Source organism: Argentina anserina, chromosome 1 (assembly GCF_933775445.1).
Source record: "Argentina anserina chromosome 1, drPotAnse1.1, whole genome shotgun sequence".
NCBI classification, from domain to species: domain Eukaryota; kingdom Viridiplantae; phylum Streptophyta; class Magnoliopsida; order Rosales; family Rosaceae; genus Argentina; species Argentina anserina.
Window position 1 is genome coordinate 20,293,994 of NC_065872.1, and position 22,651 is coordinate 20,316,644.

Sequence of the window (22,651 nt, forward strand, 5' to 3'; positions counted from 1 at the left end):
TTTCGAATATATATATATATATAGTTATCAAGTTTATGCCTTTATTGTCGGACACATCTTATTCATGATCAAATACCATTTTTTGTGTAACCACCTGTATTTTTTCGCCTTTTTCTCATGTTGAGAGTCGTACTAAGTGGAGCGACTCTAAAAGTTGATTTTTCAATGTGTAAGTTTTCGGGAAAACTTCCTTCAAGAAAGATGTTGAGCTCGTCGATACAAGTTTGTGGACATGCGGTACGCATAAATCAGAGTTCGTGTGAAAAAGTTACGAATCAAAAAGGATATTTAGACATTTTTGGAAAATAGTATAAACATGGGAATTCAAGAGAAAAAAGGGGAGAAAAATCAGAAATTTTCGGGGCGGGTACTGTTCATCCGAAAACCCAGCCGGATCTTCTCTCCCGACGATCTTCATCGTCCGGCGACGCCACGGCGTGGGCAACCCACCAAAATGACCAGAACGATGTCGCCTTTCGTTTGAGCTAGGCCCCCAGCCGAGTCGACCATCGTGCACAAAGCTACAACGGCTAGAAGGGCTGATGTCGCCGGCGCCGCCGTCTCCGGCCACCCCAAGAGCTTAGGACCACTTCCTTCCCCTTAATTCCCTCCCTCTGGTTTCAATTCCAAGTACCTAGAAGATTGAATTGAGCTGCAAGATCGAGTTTCACGATTCAAGACACCGTCAGCATCTTAGCCATTTTCCGGCGACTTCCCGACCGAAATGGACTTCAGTGCAAGTATGAAAAATGTGTATTTTTGTGTAATCTATAACTTTCATGTTGGAGTTGAGTCGTTTTGGAGTGGTTAGAGGTGGTGCGCGTGGGCCCACGTGCAACCATTGCGGCGCGTATGGAGCAGCGCGTGCTGTCGTTTTTGGGGCAGTGAGTCACTCCATCGAGTAACATACGTCAATACAAACTTATTGATGTCTTAATTGTTGAATTTGGTTATTGTATGAGGTTGTGGATTTAGATTATCGTTGGTAGGAATAATGTGTTATTGCCGTAAGCATTGCGTTCATTTAAAGTTGGTTGCTATGTGTTTGTATCAACATATGGTAGATATGATGTTGAATATTTACGTTGGTTTTGGGGTTAGGTTGCATACTCGTGGTAGGGTTGTGATATTAATTGATTGGAGCGATTTGTTGGTTATTTGCTTGTTCTCTATTAGGCCCTATCAACTCGGTCATTCCATTAGAATTAACGAGACATAGTCATGGGAATGGGGAATGAGATTTCCAGAAGTTGAACTACGAGTGGCTTGATCCATTTCAAAAGGGTACATTGGCAGCCTGACCACGGTTGGGTGCAACCACCATTATTTTAGATTAATTATCGTTTATTTAATGATTTACCTTGGGTTTCAAAACGTAAATTCAAGTTGGGTTGTTACTATGGTATCAACAATGTACTAGAGGAATGGTGTGTTTGAACATTTAGTTAGTTATCTATGAACACGCTGTTTGATATTATGTCCGGGACAGTGATTGTATATCGAATTACGAGTGGCATTCGGGGTTATGTTATGAGACTTGCGTCGGATCCTTTGAGGCGAGGGTATAAAACCAGAAGAGAGGGGATGAACCGGCAGAACAGGAAGAGAGGAGATGAACTGGCAGCAGTATCGATGTTACCGAGTCGCTAGAAGAGAGGGGATGTATAAGTAAATTCCCGATAGAGATTTAGAAAGGAGAGGATTGGTGACTCGTCGAGTGTTGTGTGGTCTCGTGTTTGTTCCGAGTGGACGTTGTTTTAAATATAAATTCACATGGCTCAATGTTTAAAGAATGTTATATGATTGTTATTGACCCCGTCGTCTTAGTGGGTTGGGTGGTTGTGGTTTAAGACGAGCTACATGCTTCAGGGGTCCAATGATTTAGGTAACGAATATTGCATACTCCGTCATGTATTTTGAATTATATTTATAATTTTGTGATTGTGGAGGTTGAGAACTTGTGGGGAGCACGAAAGCTCTGCGAGTTGAGTTGATCTGAATAGTGTAGAAGTATCGCTTTTGTGCAGGTATGGTTGGCTACTTTTAAGAGAGACTGCCGACATTTTTGGTATATCTCATTTGACAGTGGTCCTCGCACGATTTGCCTCAATAATAGGTAATTTTGGGGCCCGTCGTGTCATTTTGTTTGGGAAATTTATTAACTATCGAAATGATGGCTGATATTCTACATTGAAAAAGATCTTACCGATAACATTGACAATGATTATGTAATTGCAGAGTTTGAATTGAGCAGGTCTCATAAGGTACAATTTAGATAGCCCAGTGTTGCTTATAGCATATTTATGCTTGTTGTTTTCAATCACAGAGTTCGGGTATATATCGCTCCCGTTGTATGTTTTTATTGAAAATAAAAAAAGGCATGAGGGTGAGTCTCACCTAAAAAAAAGGTCCTTATCAACTAGCCTAGACCACTTTTGGATCCTGGATCCACCTCTGATTATAACCTCATATACTGCTCACGTCCTTTTGGGTGACAAGACCTGGACTGTACCCTTGCAAGAGCTTTCCCAACTCCAGCAAATTTCTGCTTCCTCCCAACACTGAAAAATTCATGGTCATCACTTCTTTTACTCTGAAGATGCATCTTCAATAGATTTTTCCACCCAAAACCCTCGCAAACCAGGACGTTTTCGCCTGCAACGCAATATAACTTTCTCCATTATACCAACAAACCACACAAGCTTTTTGTAATTCTTACGAACCTGATGTCCCCTCACATAAGCCTAAAAGTGACATACACAATGAACTACTGATCTATATATTCGACATAGTGTATAAGTAGCAAGAGTCAACAACAATAACAGGTCCAAAAACCATGGATATGAGGAACAATATCCATGCACACTGGCCTGGAAACTGACACATGCATCTTAAAGTAATAACTAAAGATACCTGAAGTTTAACAATACGGTTACGTATCCTCAAAAATTCCTTTCTCCCATTCCAACCACGTTATTTTCTTTGTATCTTTAGAGCTGCTGCAGAATGCAGATAATCTTCATAGTGACTAAAATTTTGAGCCCTCTTCAAAGAACCAAGCACAACTAGGTCAATAGAAGTTTCAGGAATATCACAGCTGCTCTGAGTTAATTGTCTCTGGCGGAATAAACGAGCGCGGAAGTTGCTTGAATCAGAGAAGCCGCATGGGTAGATTTCCTAACTACTACTTGAGAGCCTCTCAAAGAGTTTTTATCATCCATCGTCACATCAGATGTAACAGATTTTGCCATGGCCATTGGAAGTCACATTAGTGTCCAAAATCCACTGTAGCACAACACAATTGAACAAGCTTATGATCAATCCCGGGTTCGACTCCCGGCAGCGGAAGTAGGGGTGACACTTCTAAACTGAAAAACTAAGAAACGACTGAAAAAATCGAACCAAAGTCGTAAAAAACCTGAACTGAAGAAAAAAAACCGAGAAAACCGAAATATTTCAGTTCAGTTTGAGGTTTGAGGTTCGAACTGAACCGAATAGGCCGAATTTAGGGTTCCTAACGTGTAACGACGTCGTTTATACTAAAACAGAAAAAACCCTCGTTTAGTCCATCTCTCTTCCGCCGTTTCATACCTCAGACCTCACCCATCTCACCTTCTGGCCTAACTTCACCTCACCTCACCTCGTTCAGTCAATCTCTCTCCGGCTCGGATCCGCGTGCTCGCTGCCATCACTCCCTCCACAACGCTCTTTTCATTCCGTCGTCAACCCAGCAGTGTCGTCTGGTCATTTGCCGACTTGGTGCTCTCTTAGTCTCTCTTGCACAGCCTCTCTTCTATTTCTCGCTCAATCTCGGGTTTGTAACCCATCATTTTCCCTTTGTTGATCTGTGTTATGTGATTTCAATTAGTGTTTATATGCTCGGGTCTGTATAGATCTTGTTTTCTCATGAGCCAATTTGAAAGAAGCTTGTTTGAACGGACCCAATTGGTTAACGACCTGGAATATCAATAATGCTCTATTGCATTATATAACAATTGATTCTGTATATTGTTTAGAAAATATTATCAAGCCTAGAAGATTTGGCACGACTAGTGTTCATACTTCATACATACTGCATAATATGTATACCCTTGACGTAAACCTAACCTTAAATTGATAAGGACCAATGAAGCATCTGTTCTTTGAAATTGAAATGGACATGTGCAGTTCTATAACTTGTAACCACCTATTTAAAGACAGAACTGTAGGAGGTATGTGCACCATTGACCATAATTCAAGAAAGAGTACATATTTCAGATCTTAACTCAGAAAATTTATTTCTCCTCACCAGTAACCAACTGCAAAATTAATATATGTTTAACACAGATGCCTTGTATATGCAACTAACTATCTATTGAGAGTGAATATGCATTCGTCTTTCTCAGTTTTCGAACATATTGTATTTATCTTGCTTACCCAAGTGTGTATGCCGTAACTTTGGATGAGATGTTATGTTTGGTTTGTATTAGATTTATGTGCTTTGTTTGCAAGTTGCCATTTTTCATAATTGATGGTCTGATTGAGTTAAAAGCAATAGGTAGACAGGTTGATATAATTGTTTAATTGACTAATCAATGAGCTAGCTATAATCACCTATGATACACGGATATGTTATAAAAGAGGAATGCTCGTATCGGATACGGGTACGGGCCAGATACGCTACATACACGTATCCTTGACTGAAAATGGAATAGAAGTTACCGAGATTACCAAAGGGAAGGAGATTGGATCGCTGGAGCTCCAGGAACACGCCAAGAAGCTCGCCGGCGTCGCTGTCTTGAATTCGATGTCGCCGGAATGTGGCTCGAATCTGACATCCAAGGATTGGGTTGTGTAGAGCTCGTCGAGGGAGAGAGAATGGCGGTGGTGGCGTGCCCTGACGTGGCTGGAAGGCGGCGGCGCAGCCGGTCAAAGACTGCAGCTGTGTTGCTGCGTCGGAAGAGAGAAGAGAAGCAGAAGGAAGAAGAGAAGAAAAAAGAAAGGAAGGAGAAGAAGAAAAAGAAAAAAAGAGGGAGAGAGGAAAGGGCTCGGGTCTTGGGCTTCTATGCCCAAAGATTAAAAACCCAAACTGAAAACTATTATATATATTAAAAATTATTTTACAAGACATATCCAAAACACTACATTTTAGAAAAACACGTATCACGTATCATGCCGTACCCGTATCCCATGTTCCGTACTCGTACTCGTGCTTCATAGATAATCACTAGCTTAATTTATATAACATTAGTGCCATACATATCCCAGGTTGATGGTCTGTTTCTTAATGTAAATTATAGTTGAGAGCCTCAGATTTTTGCTTCTGTCCAGTTTGCTTTCTTGTATTAGTTTGAGTTTGCCATTCTGGTAATGCCACTGTAATTAAATACTACTGTGATTAATATGCTTATATACATGAGTAGTTGTTGGTTTGCTGAATTGGTTTATGCTACTATGATTAAAGTGCTAATCGTTTGAGTAATTAAAATGCTACTGTGAATTTTGCAGGATAAGATTTAGAGCGTTGAGCATAGTGTTCCGACACTACTTTGAAGGGAAAGCAGCTTTTCATAGTGAAGAAATTGAATAGGAAAGCAGCCTCTACTAGTACAGTAGTACTCTTGGTTGTGCTACCATTTTCACTTGAAATGTAATTTGACTTGGAACTTAGAAACTTTTAATACTTGTTTGTGATAGTTGTGTTTACAGATTTTTTTAACAGATATTAAAAGAATCGAAAAACTTTCCTCACTGAGAAAAGCCCTAAGAACCACCACCGCCGCCATGGGAGACCTCGCCGCCCCTCCCAAGCTCCCCATCCCCGGCCAACGCAACGTCCTCATCACCAGCGCCCTGCCCTACGTCAACAACGTCCCTCACCTCGGCAACATCATCGGCTGCGTTCTCAGCGCCGACGTCTTCGCTCGCTACTGCCGCCTCCGCTGCTACAACACCGTCTATGTCTGCGGCACCGATGAGTACGGCACCGCCACCGAGACCAAGGCTATGGAGGAGAAGTGTAGCCCCAAGGAGATCTGCGACAAGTGAGTTTGATTCCTCTTTTTATCTCGCGGTGAAATTCTTGTGTGTGATTTTGGTGATTTTACTGTGGTTAATTTTTCTGGAGATTGATGAATTGGCTGTAAATTCTGTAGGTATCATGCGATTCATAAGCAGGTGTATGAGTGGTTCAATATAAGCTTTGACAAATTCGGAAGGACTTCAGCGCCTGAGCAGACCGAGGTTTGTCAGGCGATTTTCAATAGGCTGCTGAAGAATAACTGGCTTTCAGAGAACACAATGCAGCAGGTAATGCTCTCTCCATTGTTATCGTATCGATTTCACTGCATTTCGGTTGGTTTTTGTATGTGATGAGTATGGTGATTGACTTGAGTTGCTGTTTGTTCAGCTTTACTGTGATACATGCACGCGCTTTTTAGCCGACAGGCTCGTGGAGGGAACTTGCCCGACACCAGGTTGTGATTATACCTCTGCGAGAGGGGATCAGTGTGAGAAGTGTGGGAAGCTTTTGAACCCCACAGAATTAAAGGATCCAAAGTGTAAGGTATGGACTATGGAGTGTTGTGTGTTTTTACTTTACGGAACCTATATTACATGTCCTTTGTGTGTGTTACTTTCTAGTATATACATATTGTGTATCATTTAAGCATATAAGCTCACTTAAAGGAAAATATAATTTCCGTGGTGAGTTTGTCAATTGCCTGATTGTATTTAAATGTCCCTGTGATTTTGTAAACTAATTAGGCATTTGTTAGAACAAAACTTAAAAATTAGCTGTCGCCTTGAACTTAAGAAAGTGCTGATTTTATACCATTATTCTTCTTATCGTTGGCTATTGTGAGCAGGTGTGTAAGTCGCCTCCACGGATCCGTGATACAAACCATTTATTTCTGGAACTTCCTTTGCTGAAGGATAGGTTGGAAGAGTATATAAATAAAATGTCAGTGGAGGGTTCTTGGAGCCAGAATGCCATTCAAGCGACAAATGCATGGCTCAAAGAGGGGCTTAGACAGCGGTGTATCACCAGGGATCTGAAGTGGGGGGTTCCAGTTCCACATGATAACTTCAGGGACAAGGTTAATACATGTTGATTATGGTTTTGTTGACTCCTAATTGCTTCTAGTGAATTTCAAGGTATCTCATCTTATGTTCAAAAATTGCTGCTGGTAGGTTTTCTATGTGTGGTTTGATGCGCCTATTGGTTATGTTTCAATTACTAAATGCTACACTCCAGATTGGGAGAAATGGTGGAAGAATCCAGAGAACGTGGAGTTGTATCAATTTATGGGCAAAGATAATGTGCCATTCCACACGGTAAACTTCCTATTTATTGAATTAATATAAATGTACTAGAGTAAATGCGTTTTACTTAATAGCCTCCCAGCCCCTCCGTGCATTTTACTAAAACTAATATAAATCAGCTTAGCTTAATTGGATTGATCAGTCTAGCCTTTGGCAATTTTGTTGGGGATGCCATCATACAAGCTCGTCATAGTAACTGCATATTATTGTCTAATACACGAGTTTATGGAGGAAACAATATTCCAGTACACCTGTCTTATTCAACTCTCTGTTGTAACTTGTAAACGAGGCATACATAATTTTTGATTTTTTATCTCTCCAACTTTATATGCTTCTTGGATCATTAGTTGTATGCTTGTGTGCTTCCATTCTACCCCACTACCAAAAATTCCAGGGGCAGTCTTCCCCCCCCAACAGGCTCTCCATAATTAGATCAACTGTACACAAGCTCTTGTCTTTTGCCTTGAAGAGAAGTTAATTTCAACTGGGTAAACATTTGTATTGTAGGTTATGTTTCCTTCCACGCTTCTCGGAACTGGTGAAAATTGGACTTTGATGAAGACAATCAGTGTTACTGAATACTTGAACTATGAAGATGGTATGTTGACTACATTGTAATGTTGTTGACCTTGTTTATGGTAGCTCTAAGTTTCCTTCGTTCAACTTGTAATAGGTGCTAACACATGTTGATCGTATTTACAGGAAAGTTTTCTAAGAGTAAGGGAATTGGAGTATTTGGAAACGATGCCAAAGATACAAACATTCCTGTTGAAGTATGGCGATATTACTTGCTAACCAATAGGCCCGAGGTAATTTTCCTTTTTTTTTCCTGTCTTTCAAAGGGTAGGAATTCTCTGTATCTTGGTCACTCATATAACCTATTTGGTAAAATAGATCTCAGACACATTATTCACATGGGCGGATTTGCAAGCAAAACTCAACAGTGAGTTGCTCAATAATTTGGGCAACTTTATCAACAGGGTGTTGAGTTTTGTTGCTAAACCTTCAGGTTAGTGTGGATTGATGGCTTCACACAAAATTGATGGTTATTAGCTTAATTACACACCTGCATTCAAACTAACAGTAAACAATTGCAGGTCAAGGATATGACTCCATTATTCCAGATGCTCCAGATGCGCTTTCTGATCCTTTGACAAATAGAACAGCTGAAAAAGTGGGTAAATGTGTGGAGGAATACGTAGAGGCCATGGAGAAGGTGACTGAAGTTTAATTGATAGTGTTGTTTTCCACGACTGGGACTGGGAGCTTATTCTTCCTACCTGTACTAATATTTCTTTTGCATTGCAGGTAAAACTAAAGCAAGGACTCAAACTAGCAATGAGCATTTCTAGTCAAGGGAATATATATCTGCAAGTAAGCATGTTTTTAACCTCGATTTCTCTTGTGTCTCTGTCTGCTCATCTATTGCCAAACGTCAGCTGCTAACTTGCAGTGTCTGTACGCTTTAATGGAATGCAGGAAAGTCAGTTCTGGAAACTTTACAAGGTAGATCAACCTCGCTGCTCTGTTGTTATGAGAACTGCAGTGGGGCTGGTGCATCTTCTTGCCTGCTTATTAGAACCCTTCATGCCCTCATTTTCTGTTGAGGTAAATATGTTTACAATTTTTGTTACTCTGAATTATAGTGGTACCACTATCAATAATCCATTCTAATATATTTTATATTTTTATTTATGAAATTGCATCCAGGTATTTAAGCAGCTCAATTTGCCTCCTGAGACACAGATATCGCTATGTGATGATAAAGGCGAGATTGAGAGGGCAAGGCGGCCTTGGGAGATTTTACCTATAGGTCACAAGATTGGGAAACCAGAGCCGCTGTTCAAGGAATTGGTATGTCTCTTCAGTTATGTCTTTTACTTATTGATTGGGGAATAGATTCAGGGGGGATAGATGATGAAATAAATACGGATGTCTACATTGGATCTCATGAAATTTTTACTTGCACACAGAATGATGAGGAAGTAGATTCTCTAAGGAAGAAGTTTGCCGGAAGTCAGGCCGATAGAAAGGAAAGGCAAGAAGCTGAAGCAGTGAAGTTGGCTGAGCAACTTAAGAAATCAAAAGTTTCAGGTTGAATTTCCTTACCCAGTGTGATAATATAACAGTGAATTTGAAGATCACTTTCTAATAGGCGATTGGTGTTAGAGAAATCTTGTTCGTACACCCAACAGTAGATGATGTGGGTTGCAAATACCGAAAGTGACATTCATTGTTTTATGAAGAAGGAAAGTTGAGATAGCTTGTGTTTGCATTTTTGTTTGTCATTTTCCAGGTCTACTGCAAATGTAAGTTAATGCAATGGACCAATGGTTCTTAATTACTTTAATTGGAAGTGTCTTAATTATCAATATGTTGTATTACCTTGAGCTGACTAGACAGTTAGGAAAGTGGATTCAAATTTTAGGTAATATTAACAAAAGTAATTGTGAAAAGTTTAGAACCAACCACCATTAACTAAGAACTTGTTCTTATCAATGTTTTTATTTTATTTTCTATTATTTAGAAAGAGAAGAAAGATGTGCTTCTAGTTAATAGGTACAGGAAGTTTGGATGAGGATAGTTTAGGAAATTTGGGTTTGAGTTTCTAGTAAACTGTTAAAATTAAAAGTTTAATAGGTGGTATTAAGTGGGATATGTGTATCTCGTATTTTTACAATGTGATTAAATATTCTCTTGGTGTAACAGATAAGACTGGAAAGAAAAAGCAAGCCCCAAAATCTGCAACTGAAGCTGAGATTACCATATCTAGACTAGATATTCGCGTAGGCCTCATTACAAAAGCTCAAAAGCATCCTGATGCTGATTCACTCTATGTTGAAGAGATTGATGTTGGCGAAGGACAGCCCAGAACAGTAGTCAGTGGACTAGTCAAGTTTATACCTCTTGAAGAAATGCAGGTTTGTGTTCATATCTTACAGTAGTTGAAATTGAAAAAATTTAATCTCAGTTCCATCAGTTTCTTGAATTACCTAACCATTTTATTTGTATTCATCTGTGACAGAATCGGAAGGTATGTGTCCTTTGCAACCTGAAGCCGGCGACCATGCGGGGTATCAAATCACAAGCAATGGTTCTTGCTGCTTCAGATAGTGATCACACTGCAGTAAGCTGCCCCATATACCTTTAGTAGTGTGGATATTTGTCTTTGTGGCTTCATATAATTAATAAAACCGGCTAAATTTTTGGTCTGGTCTTAATGTGAAGAAAATTCTCTGTTTTTGCTATAAACTTGACATAGAGATTCTTGGGTCCAGAACACTAGCACTTCTAACAACAATTGTTTCAAAAGCATGATATTCCATCCCTTACTTTGATTAATCAGACTAACATTATTTGGCATGTGTGCTTTCTGGCCATAGTTTTCGATTATGAGAATGGGGATTTCTTTCTATTGGCGTCGTCCCCAAGTGCTTTCTCGGTTTTTCCAATGAAGTTTGTGAACTGCTAGGTCTTTGAGTTATTCTGCAAAACCATATGTGATCGTTTATATTCTTTGTTCTGATTATGGACCTGTGGGCGCCACTTTCTTTTCAAAGATGCTTTACAGCGACTACTGCAGTCAGCTTATTAGTTTATTTGTTTGCCGTGGCTTAGAACATGTTAAATTTCTATGCATGAATGGACACGTAAGCACCTGTTATTACTGAATTCGGGCATCTTTCAGGTTGAGTTGGTTGATCCACCAAATTCTGCTCAAGTTGGGGAGAGAATCACATTCCCAGGGTTTGAAGGTGAGCCTGATGACGTGTTGAACCCCAAGAAGAAGGTTTGGGAAACCCTGCAGGTAGATTTTCACAGTAACGATATGCTAGAAGCTTGCTATAAAGATATTCCACTCACTACATCAGCTGGTGTTTGCACTGTTAAATCAATTTGTGGCGGGTCAATTAGGTAGAAGTGGGATGAATTCTGTTGCCGGAAAACACGACTTATTTTTTCATAAATTTTTGTAGATTTATAGAAGTCAATTATTCAGAGAGAATACTTCTATGGTGTAAAATGCTAATTTGAGAACAAGCTATGAATTTTGAAAATTTGGTTTTTGTTAAACCTATGAATGTAGGAAGGTTTTGGTTTTTGTTATGTGGAAAATTTGGGATTTATTAACTCTATCTCACTCTTGTATGATTTCTCTTAGATCATATTGATTTTGAGCTCTAAGGTGAAAATGTTTCTGTGATATTTTTAATATATTAAGTCTGGTTGATCCTAATTAATTTACAAACTGGAAATTGGTCTCATTTCCACAATGTCTAAATCTACTTAAAGCATAAATATATATGAAGCAAAATACTACTAGTCTTATACAGAAACCTGAAAAATAGAATATAAACTATCCTATATCTCGGGTTCGACAACACCACCACTTTGCCTTAGACTCTCCGGTGGTTCTTGATTGAGTTCTTAATTCTGGTTTTATCATATAGAATAGACATCGACGTGGTACCCATGACAACATGAACAGAATCCTTCCCAGACCATTATTGAATTCCAAAATTTGAACAGACATAAGGCAGTATACAAATATATAAGGACAATCTATAAGGATTGGATATTAGTGGGATGGTGGGAAAAACAATTTGAAGACATTTGGACTCTTTAAGAGCCATCCAAATGGCAAATGAGATTCTCAAAGGTTTCTGGTATCAACCATGGCTTCAAGCATCTTTTTTTCCAGTTCCGGTTCATCAATCCATAGGGAACTCTGACGTCGTAACAATTCATTTTTCTGTTTTTTCTTTTCTTCCCGAAGCATTTCCTTCATCTTCCAATTCTCGAGCTTTTCCGCTCTTTCTTTTAACTGTGCAATTGATCAGATATTAAAATAAAATGCATACGACATGCAAGTGGAATTAACAATAAACAAAAAAACAGAAGAAAAAACAAAAGAAGCACTGAACTGACTGAAGCATATAATTTGGACCCTAAACCCTAAACACAGTGGTATTCACAAGCCAACTTTGTACACATGAGCACCCACGCCAGTGGACAATGTTTAGTCTTCATATTCATGCACATAAAAAACATAACAGCCACATATTTATATGGACAAAGCGCCTTCGCACCAAGAGCCCAACTACTCTTTTACTTACGTGTCCACTCATGAGAAGGCGGGTTATGTGATCCACCAAATGGCCCACCATTTGTGTGTTAACAGACCGACGGACGTGAGAAAAAAGAAGGTCACGCTGTAGCACGTGATTTGTCGAAAGTTGTTGGACGGGTAACTCAAATGGGGTTGGGTAAGTTTGATTTCAACTTCTGTATATATTGACCGTACGTGCGAAGTTTAGGTTTAATGAAGTCTGTAGCCGCAAAATGGAATCGGAAGAATTTCGTTGGTGTCTCATAAATTAATTGCCTGGCGGAGCAGCGTGCTGTGCCGAAAGTGGGCAGTTGTGGGTTCCTATCCCGTCGTCCATCTACCATTTAGGCAGTCGGATTAGCTAGATCTGAAATGGATGAGAGAGGTTAGTATGGTTAAAGAACTCTCCGTCTTTTGGTAGCCATGTTATGTACTGAATTTAGGTTAAAATCTATAGATATACGAAATGAATTGCAGATTGGTACATAGAATCCTATAGTTGCTGGGTTGTGGTTGAAAATCAATTTATTTTTATTGTATATTGTATTGTTAACAGTATTGCGTGAGGTGATGTTGGAGGTGGGTGATGGAAGTCTTCGGTTCAACGAACAACCATACCACAGTCCACATTTTTCCGATGATGAGGAGAAGGATCCCGGAAATGTGGTGGAGGATGAGAAGAGAGTTGTTGGGGGCAGAGGTCCAAGGAGCGAAGAAGATGATTCACCCATAGAAGAGAGATTTAGTAGTGATTCAGATTGTGATCACGGTGGAGACGACGAAAGTACAGGTATGGAAGATGGTGACTTTATTAGGGAGAACGGAAATAGAAGCACCGAAAATACAGACCGCGAAAGATTTATCATGGTTGACGATTCGGAAGAGTTGGAAGAGTCGGGGCGTAAGTTTGCAAAGGGATTGTTGAATACCGAGTTGTCGTTTGAAGATCTATGCCCCCTGACTCCCGATAGCTTGTGGTGTTCTAGTTTGAAGGGTAAGGATGTGAAGACCATAGGTATAGGGGATTTTGATAACATAACCTTTCCGACCGTAGAGGAGGCTGAAAAATTCTACTATTATTACGCATTCATGATTGGTTTCAGCGTGAAGAAGTTTAGAAGAGAGAGGCGCGAAGTTGGGGACCGTATGGTGATCTGGAGGAGAACTTGGGCCTGCTCGAATGAGGGCTATTGCTGCAGCAAGAAGGATCCAAATGCTGATGTTCCACCTCCCATATTGTTTGGTTCAGATGGATGTATGGACCAGAATGGGCAATGTGGGGATCCTACAGTTGTTGGAAAGAAAAAGAAGAGAAAGGGTGTGGCAAGGGGAATGAAGTACACAAGGACTGGTTGTAAAGCGAACTTCACCGTTAAGATAGATGAAGAAACTGGGCTTTATCACGTGTTCAGATTTGAAACAGCCCACAACCACGGTGTTGCAGCCGTATCAGAGCGTCACTTTCTCCGTTCATTTAGGAAAGTGACACCAGAGGACTTGCTAGAGGTGCATGCACTCCAGTCAACAGGTTTGGGGGTCAGTGGTTCTTTTGATTTTATGGCAAGGCAAAATGGAGGTGCCCCTTTGGTTGGATTCATGCTGAAGGACTTATACAACAAATTGGACCGTTATAGGAGACTTAATAGCGAACTTGGCGATGCAGAAGCAGCCATGAACTGGTTACGCATAAAAGGAATGGAAGATCCTAATTTTTTTTGTAGGTATAGCAGAGATGAAGAAGGGAGATTGGCTGCTCTGTTTTGGAGGGACCATGCTTCATTCCTGGACTACCAAGCATTTGGGGATGTTTTGATCATAGATAGCACCTACAAAACAAACATCTACGGAATGCCATTGGTGTTGTTCGTCGGTGCAAACAACCACAGAGCTAGTGTGTTATTTGGCTGTGGTCTCGTTCGTGATGAGAAGGAGGACACCTTCCATTGGTTGATTGAGCGATTCGTTTCTTCAATGGAGAACAAGGTCCCAATAACAGTTGTAACAGACGGGGATGAAAGGTTGCACGCTGCACTTCACACGCACTTGCCAACAGCAAGGCAGAGGTTGTGTTCATGGCACATAGGGCGGAATGTAGGTCAAAATATAAAAGACGAAAAAGTGCAGAAATTATTAGGGAAGCTCATATATGGGTCATATAGTATAGAAGAATGGGACATGATGTGGGCGAAGATGATAGCGGAAAACGACTTGGGGGACAATGAATGGCTGAAGACACTCCACGATAGGCGTGAGCGATGGTCGGAGACATTTTTCAGGTAACTCTCTAAGCATTTCAGCATTTGAACATTGTGAGGGATTAGTGCAACATGTGTTTACCGTTAGAACAGGTTATATGCATATATTGCTACAACGCCCCTTGGTGTATATATTCTTGCATTCGAGCGTCTTTATTACAATTCTTTTATTAATTTGTTGGATTTATTTACCCATGCATTTTAAGTAGTGATGTTATTATTTATATTTTGTAAAGAACTGGGTTATTTAACTGAAATATGAACTAGTGAGGTATGTTAGAATGAGTTTACAGATTTTGGCAATGGTAATGCAAATGAATTTGTCAATTTAGATGGTCTTTATTTTGCAGGGGACATCATTGTGGTGGAATTTGCAGCACACAACGGTGTGAGGGTATGAATAACAAGGTTAAGACGAAAGTGTGTGGTTACACCAAGCTGGTTCAATTTGTACCAAGGTTGTACCACAGTGTTGGGCGGCTGAGAGACCGGTATATGTTGGACGACTTCAAGTCCCGCAATTACCACAGGAAATTTGAATTACCAATGAAGGCCGTGGAGGAACAAGTATTCAATATTTTCACGGACGACATCTATTTAGTCATCAGGGGCCAGATGGTGTTTGAGAATGCGTTTAATGTCTCCACACGTGTTGATTATGAAGGGTCCAAAAACCTGACATGCTACGTCACACAATACGGTGTAGATGATAGGTGTTGGTTAGTGACTTACGTAGCCGGCTCTATCGAAGGGGAGGGGGATACTTATAGATGTTCCTGCCAACTGTTTGAGTCAGATGGGATACCGTGCTGCCACATTTTCTCTGTTTTTAAACGGGAAAGTGTGAAGATCTATCCGAAATCTCTTATATGGCCAAGGTGGACAAAAGACGCAGGTAAGAAGTCATGTGTTGATAAGGTGATAATTGACAATGATTTTGGGGAATCTCAGGCCTGTCGTTATGCCAAGTTAATCGGTATAGCTAAAAGAGCTTGCTACAACATGTCATTGACTGATGAAGGATTCGAGAAGGGCACAGTTGATTTGCACATGCTTTTGGGGAAATATCATGTAGAAAACCCTTTGAAAAAGGCACGGGTTAACCCGGGTGACAATGATAATGTCGTCCGTGACCCTGTCCTAGCTAGAACTAAAGGGAGCCACGTTACTAGAACTGACAGAAATGGTCAGGGAAATGAAGGAACCGGGGATGGTCCAAAATGCAAGGAGTGTCATACTTCGGGGCACAACAAGCGTACTTGTCCATTGCTGAAGAAGCGAGATAGAGACAAAGGGGCGACGAAAGCTTCCAAATCAGGGACTGTGTCACAAAAATGTAGCGAACCAGAAATTGGTGGTAGTTCTGCATCAGATGTTCCACATTTTAGTTATAATTGTACTAATAATCTACCTCCTCGTGCGCCTTATTACCCACAGATGCCGTCACCCGTAAATTTGTGCTTTGGGCCTGATCATGCCAGCCTTCCTGATATGAATTCGCAGTTTGGAGCCTCAGATAATCCTATCCATGGATGGGGTTTTTGGGGTGGTTCTTCACTTTAATGCTGTTTAGACTTAGAGTTTGGTTGGTTGCTTAGCTCTGTTGTTTCTGAGGAAGGATGACAATTCCCCTACATTTTGCCATTTTGGTTTAAGTCTGTCCTTTCTTATTTTGTATTTAAGCAACTGTGTTTAACTTAATAATATTAGCTATTAGAAATTAGGTTTTGTTAAACAGTACCGGTGTTTTACTTCGTAAACTTTGTACACTATGTAACCATTATCAGCCAGAACATATGTCGCAAGAAGTCTATATGGGTTTATAGTGCCTGTAATCATATTTTTGTCATGTCACCTAATTTATGTTATGGCTGCATTTATCTATATTGACTGACATACATGGTTTTCCCACGGTAATTATTTCCTTCCATTTGTCAATAATGTTAATATTCCCTTTTTATTATGAACCTCGTCCTTATGAATAGTATCTTGTTCATGGTTTTCCCAATTTTTTCCTTCAATTTCTGCAATGTTCAGGGAAGATGAATCAATTTGATGCGGTTTTGTCGTTTGCTTATGGTTTGATGACGATAAGTTCACCTTATATCTAACTTTTAAAATTATGTATAACTAGTAAACCAGTGTGGAAATGGGATTCCGTGGAAATGAGACAATTTCATACTGTTATTCAGAAAATCACATGTGTTTTTCATACTTCATGAAGAAAATGGTATATAGACAGTAATTGAATTGGAAGGCAAATGGAACTTCCATCAGCTGCAAGTAAGAGCAGCCCCTGATAGGAAACCTGAATAGTTGCATAATAAGTGGAGTAGATTTATAGGTTACGCCATCATAACAAAAATTGTTCCCCATTTCAGTCCAACAATTCATCTACCAATTCCCCTGTTAATACCTAAAGAGTGAAAAATACTTCCATGAAGTTTGAAGTCATATGTTGAATCCAAACACCTTACTGGTTCTGTTTACAATGTACAGCCGCAGGTTTTTCAGATCCTTGAGATAGTTATCCGCATGGAAGTTGGACCGTCTTGTTGTAAATTTCACAGTACTAATGTTCATTGTTTTTTCCGTCGGGACAACTAACTTAGTGTATGTGAACCAGTTTTGGAGATATGAGTAAGTGGGCTGCCTCCTCGTATTATACCATTTTGGGTTTATTGCTTGTAAGAGCCCTTTCGCTGGTCCTCCATCCAGACCACTCATTTATGGTAGTTATGGTCCAATCATATTTGTGGGCCGGCATTAATCTCAATCAGTGATGTAGCCATAAAATGCTAGGTCGGTGGGAACACCCCGTCAATTTAACAGGCCATTGTTTTTATACCATCATCATTGGTCTAATTCCCTATTTGGTTAGGCGTAACCCCGGCCTAACCATCCAAAAACTTGCGAATAATTTTTCCCCAATTATCTTAGTACAAATTATCAATCATACTTAGTATAACTACAACCGGGATGTTGAAAACTAACATCCTTTTCATAATCAAAGTGATGAAATATAGCAACGATTTTAAACACAATGTGTTAACGTTTTACTTCATATGAGCACACAGTGTTGCATTGATAATGAGATTAAGATTTCCGGCCACTAAGCCATATTACAAAATAACAACCAGCAATACATTAAGGGAAGGCATGCAAGTTTTAGTCAAGTTATAAATTGTTAACTTTCTAAAAACCACAAAAAATCATCCTTTATCCCCCGCAAAATAATCATAGAGCCAACATCTAACTTACACTGCACCTATGTGTTCTCCCTGGAGGAAAAGTAGCCACTGTGTACACCACCCTGATGTGCCCTTCATGGGCAACTACTGTTGTTTCATGATAACTACTTGTTACTGTTCACTCCCCCAGTGTTAGTGACGGCAAAGTGAAATTCGTTCGCCCTCTGCATTACATTATCATGAATTACACTTGTTGGGGGTTTCATACACTGCAACATCAGAGCTGATCTCTGCTCCTCACTGTCGTACTACAAGCATTACAAGGCAGATTGATCAATATCCAGTATGACTTGGTAGTAAATTGGAACTGAATCATGTGTTAATTATATATTGTGGTCATGCCAATGTTGGTGCATACCTCTTCCCACCATAGGGTTCCATAAAATTGCATGTGTTCAAGTATAAACATTCCACACTCTATCCTTCCTTCCTGAAATGGAGCCTTGTCGGGGTACAGTATCCTGAAGTTCACAAAGTCAGGTGGCTGGTAATCCGGTGTGTTTGTGGAAGTCATGCATATGGTCTTAGTGAGATGCCTCATCTGTAATTTCAATTCATAATTTATTAGCCTAAAATTGATGGACATATTTCAAATCATCATGAAATTAACACATTATATCGTCACTGACCGCATTCTTAGTTATTTTTGTTGACAAACGGTCACTAATAAAACCTAGAACGCTGTCCCAAATTTCGACAACCTTTTTCTTTGTGTGCACCACCAGCAGCCACCAATGCCCCCCACGATCAAGAACGTGTAGGGGAATGAAAATCTGCACACATGTAAACGTGTGACCCGGACCTTACTCTTACTGGTGTCTGAACCAAGAAAAACAACCAATAAATGAAATACATAACCATTTACCATAGTGCAACTGTCTATACGACCGTCGAACCTATACAAGTTGCATACATTCCTTGTGCGCATTGCCAGTTCCATGTATTCCTCCTCGCTGTCACGTTCCTGGTTTGCCTGCGTCTATTGACAATAAACCATGTCCAATTAATGACCTCCTCCTATCTAACAAATATCAATAGGCCGGGGAAGTGCGTTACGTTGTAAATTACCGTGAAATATGTGGGGAGGTACCATGCATTTGGATTATCCCGAGTCATGTAGTCAGCTACAAAGTTTATCACCTGCCAGCGGGAAAGAATCATGAGTCATAATTAGTTCTATTGACACCTTCACAGTCACTTGGCAACTTAGCACCATGGTTGTTTTGGCATCATTATGCCCATACTTCTCTGCCATTTACAATTGTTCTACAGCATATCCACCTCTCATCATCTGCGTTAAGTGATTGAAAGTAAATACTAGGGCATTTACTTACTTCCATGCCCACTTTGGTGTTTGGAGCTAGATCCCTTAGGTGTTTCCTCTGTAAAATTTCCCTCCCTTCACCAGAGTCGGCCATTGGAGTCCTGCATTATGTCAATGTGTCTATAAAATGCATGACAACCATTAACATAACCATATACTAGATGAATTGCAGAAATTTTCTCACCAGTCCTCTTCATCGGTTGTCAATTTATCATGCATGAATACATAATTTATTAAACGGAGGTCCGACTGTGGAAGTGGCCTATTTAGTTTGAATGGCCCGGCCAAGAACCGAGATTCCCCTTGTCGATTGTTACCAAAAGTTGTCGGCACTATATTCCTTCCCTCCTTCCTAGGCCCGTACAAAGCCTTGTTGAACATCACTCTCACATGTCCCCTAGGAATGTGCACAATCCCCTTCTTCATTGCTGACCCTGGATTAAGTCCTGATGTTTTTCCAACCAGTTTGCTTCCCACAGGGCTGCTTGAAGTTTCAGAGGCCGCCTGGCACTGTTTTAGTAGTGTTCCCACACCCTTATCGAACTCCAGCTATTTCACAAAAGACAAATTTATTGTAAGGTATACTTTCACTGGTTTTATTCACAATTACTTGGAAAATCTTATAGAGGTGTGCAGACAAATAAATTAAAACGTATTCATATACTACACATGAATAGATCACTATTGCATATGATTCAATGATGATTAATATTGTAACACACTTACTGAAAGCCTTCTACCACATTGTGGTTTATCAGTCAAAGTTCCTGATTTTGGAATTTTTTTCCGAGAGTTGGAAACGGCCGGGTCCTTTCCCTTATTCATACACTGCTTCTTCCCACTCACATGTACTCCATCCGTTGTGCATTTCTTCCTCTTTACATTATCGTGATTATCACCCCCTTTTTTTGCAGTTTCCTTCAGACTTTGCAGGACTCTAGTGACACACTCCGCTTCGATGTCTTCACCCGTATCCGCCCACATCTCCATCATTTGTGTAACTTCGCGGAATTCAGCTACGTACTCCTGGAATAATTTGTTCAACTTCAGTACATTTTCCTTAAGTGCAGCCATTTCCCTCTTTGTATCATAAATGTCCTCATGCACGCTTGATTTAATCCCAATTCCAAACGTGCTGCCACCCCCATTTGCATGGTCCGAACTGAGGATTCCAGCCTCATTTTGTTTCCTCACTACAATAGGTGCTCCAAAACCCCCCAACTGCCTCATTTTTTGGACCACTTCTTCAACATCTTCTGTTGTCCAAGCTGCAATCGGTAACATTCCTGTACACACCTTGCCAAATCCCTTCCCCACAACATCCATATACAGTAGTTGGAAGAAAAGCATGCATCCGGGCACGTACTCACTCCCTTCTTTTCTATACTTATCAACCCCTTCAAATATCCACTTCAATCCATAGGAGGCCCAGTTCTTGTCTCGAATTTGGTCTGTCAACTCAACACACGACAGGAATGAACTATCTACATTTTCGTCAATGCCCGGACACAGAATGGTTGTCAATGCAAACATAGCGTAGGCAATTTGGAAAAGGGCGTCGGCGCTCGGCCGTTTACGAATAATGAAAATTAGCCCATCAATTCCCAAAGTTCCGTCTGTATCACAATATTCACTTGAGAGTAATTTGGAGCCACCAAACTCAGCAGGGGTGGGTTCTACCACACTTCCTCCATCCCTGATCCCAATAACTCTTGTGAACTGAGCCGCATTCAAACTGTAGTCGACATCACCAATTCTGACACTCCTATTCTTTAGGTCCACGGCATGAAAGCAATGTGTCCACATCGGCTGACACAGTATGTCTACCTTCAAGTCCTGCAGGTGGCCCATTCCAATGTCATACACCGCCTCAAGCTTATATGCAGGCAAATCTGAGACTACACTTCGAAACTTCCCAAGGTCGCACCGGGATTTCAAAATCATTCTTTCCTGTCACATAATGAATTGAGTCTGGGTTAGAAACAACTACGATGACCATTACCACATGATAACAAACATAAAGTACCCGCCAAATTTAAATGAACAAAAACGATTGTAACAGGTATGTAAGGCCCGAGGAAACAGTCACTTCAGCGGAACCCATTTGGGCCTTAGGTCGTCTTATGATCCATTGAATTTCCATTCATGTAGGCCCAATTTCAATAACCCTACAGAGTACGACTTTCCCTTACCCTTTTCCTGCAGTCGCTGGCATAAGATCCAGTGGGCCTACAATAAATAAGGGTTTGTCAGAATCAGCAACCCAACAAGGAATAATCCACCCGATAAATTCAATCTCAGTTTAAGCACTGGTTTTCTTTGATTTACCTGGGGAGATCAATTGGCAGATCTCGATCCGCCTCAAAGCCAAATGAGTCGCTGTTATCACCCATGTTTGCGTTCACGGTTTCTGCATATTATAAAATCCAATTCAGTTATAAAACTTCCATTACAGTACAAACCTGGATCCCTCATCACTAAACCCTAACCTATGAAAATATACGAACATAACAAGTCATTTACAACTATATCATGTAATATTGTAACTGTTATCTATAACTGGGACAATATTTATTCTACATGTGAATGAACATTTACATATCAAGATTACATGACCTGGGTAAGAATGTCTATATCTATAGCGACAGTAATGTTCATTACTGATCAAAATAAACAACTGCACATGGTTACCGGTTCTAAACAGTTCATCATAACTAAGGGTTCACATAACAGTGTACCATTACAGGAACAACTAAGCAACTTTATCCACAATGTGTGTAGTTTACTCACACGGAGTACTCACACTCACGATTAGCTGGAAAAACTTTGAAGAGAATATATTCCCCTTACCTTTTGCAGAGAAACAGAAGCACAAGGAGACGACTGAAAGCGACGAAAACCTAACAACGAAAGAACCAGAGAATCTCAACTTTTCAATCCCAGATCACCGTATTGAACGTCCCACCGAATCCATCATCAATCTATCCCACTGTGTTTCATAGTTTCCCCTATTTTCAACTAAGTTCTCCGACTACTCAACGATTCTCAGCCGATCTCCTCTCCTTAGTTTATCAGCACGTACTGTCAAAGCTGGGACTACAAACGAATATATTCAAAATCTTCTCACAGCATCCAAATCCCCATACAAGTTTTAGTTCGTTTGAATTGTTGTTTGGGTTCCGGATCTATTCTAAGATGGCCACGTGGTTCTCCGTTGTCCAACGCAAATTATAATCGTTGATTCCCGCTCTCTTCCATAAAGGGCCACACACGTACAATGGACACTAACTCATCATAGGGCGGGAATCCAGTGTCCCCTATCGCCATGTCATGACATGTTGGTGTCGCTAGTATCCCCCATTTAGTACGTCCAACCAACCGACTGTACTGTATTTGGTTAGAGGGGAAA

At 40.3% G+C, this 22,651-nt stretch overlaps 3 protein-coding genes across 5 annotated transcripts in view; 2 read left to right on the plus strand and 1 right to left on the minus strand.

The window, feature by feature from the left end:
- Nucleotides 1-22,651, minus strand: part of LOC126803709 (disease resistance protein TAO1-like) — a 99,971-nt gene that overhangs the window by 53,026 nt on the left and 24,294 nt on the right. The gene's annotated exons all lie outside the window — the stretch shown is intronic.
- Nucleotides 3,586-11,438, plus strand: LOC126797739 (probable methionine--tRNA ligase). Of its 3 annotated transcripts, none has more exons than XM_050524450.1 (18): nucleotides 3,586-3,814; nucleotides 5,488-5,629; nucleotides 5,702-6,023; nucleotides 6,135-6,288; nucleotides 6,389-6,544; nucleotides 6,846-7,076; nucleotides 7,171-7,314; nucleotides 7,810-7,900; nucleotides 8,005-8,111; nucleotides 8,197-8,311; nucleotides 8,400-8,518; nucleotides 8,611-8,676; nucleotides 8,782-8,910; nucleotides 9,013-9,156; nucleotides 9,276-9,396; nucleotides 10,012-10,223; nucleotides 10,328-10,429; nucleotides 10,991-11,438. In XM_050524450.1, exons 3-18 carry the CDS (start codon nucleotides 5,764-5,766, stop codon nucleotides 11,219-11,221), a joined length of 2,382 nt encoding a protein of 793 aa, XP_050380407.1. In that variant the 5' UTR covers nucleotides 3,586-3,814; nucleotides 5,488-5,629; nucleotides 5,702-5,763; the 3' UTR covers nucleotides 11,222-11,438. The 3 variants fall into 3 exon arrangements, with proteins under 3 accessions (XP_050380407.1, XP_050380416.1, XP_050380425.1); XM_050524459.1 differs by having other exon boundaries at nucleotides 5,488-5,603; nucleotides 5,689-6,023; XM_050524468.1 differs by having other exon boundaries at nucleotides 3,586-3,759.
- Nucleotides 12,648-16,535, plus strand: LOC126797720 (protein FAR1-RELATED SEQUENCE 5-like). Its single transcript, XM_050524427.1, has 3 exons — nucleotides 12,648-12,797; nucleotides 12,969-14,688; nucleotides 15,018-16,535. The coding sequence occupies exons 1-3, from the start codon at nucleotides 12,785-12,787 to the stop codon at nucleotides 16,228-16,230; spliced, it is 2,946 nt and encodes a 981-aa protein (XP_050380384.1). The 5' UTR covers nucleotides 12,648-12,784; the 3' UTR covers nucleotides 16,231-16,535.

What these genes read in the sequence shown, in the direction of transcription:
- LOC126797739 (XM_050524450.1), top strand. Translation starts at nt 5,764, where the DNA reads ATGGGAGACCTCGCCGCCCCTCCCAAGCTCCCCATCCCCGGCCAACGC. An exon ending in AAGGGAATATATATCTGCAA is followed by an intron (nt 8,677 to 8,781) that starts GTAAGCATGTTT and finishes AATGGAATGCAG; the next exon opens with GAAAGTCAGTTCTGGAAACT. An exon ending in CAGATAGTGATCACACTGCA is followed by an intron (nt 10,430 to 10,990) that starts GTAAGCTGCCCC and finishes GGCATCTTTCAG; the next exon opens with GTTGAGTTGGTTGATCCACC.
- LOC126797720 (XM_050524427.1), top strand. An exon ending in TGGTCGGAGACATTTTTCAG is followed by an intron (nt 14,689 to 15,017) that starts GTAACTCTCTAA and finishes TTTATTTTGCAG; the next exon opens with GGGACATCATTGTGGTGGAA.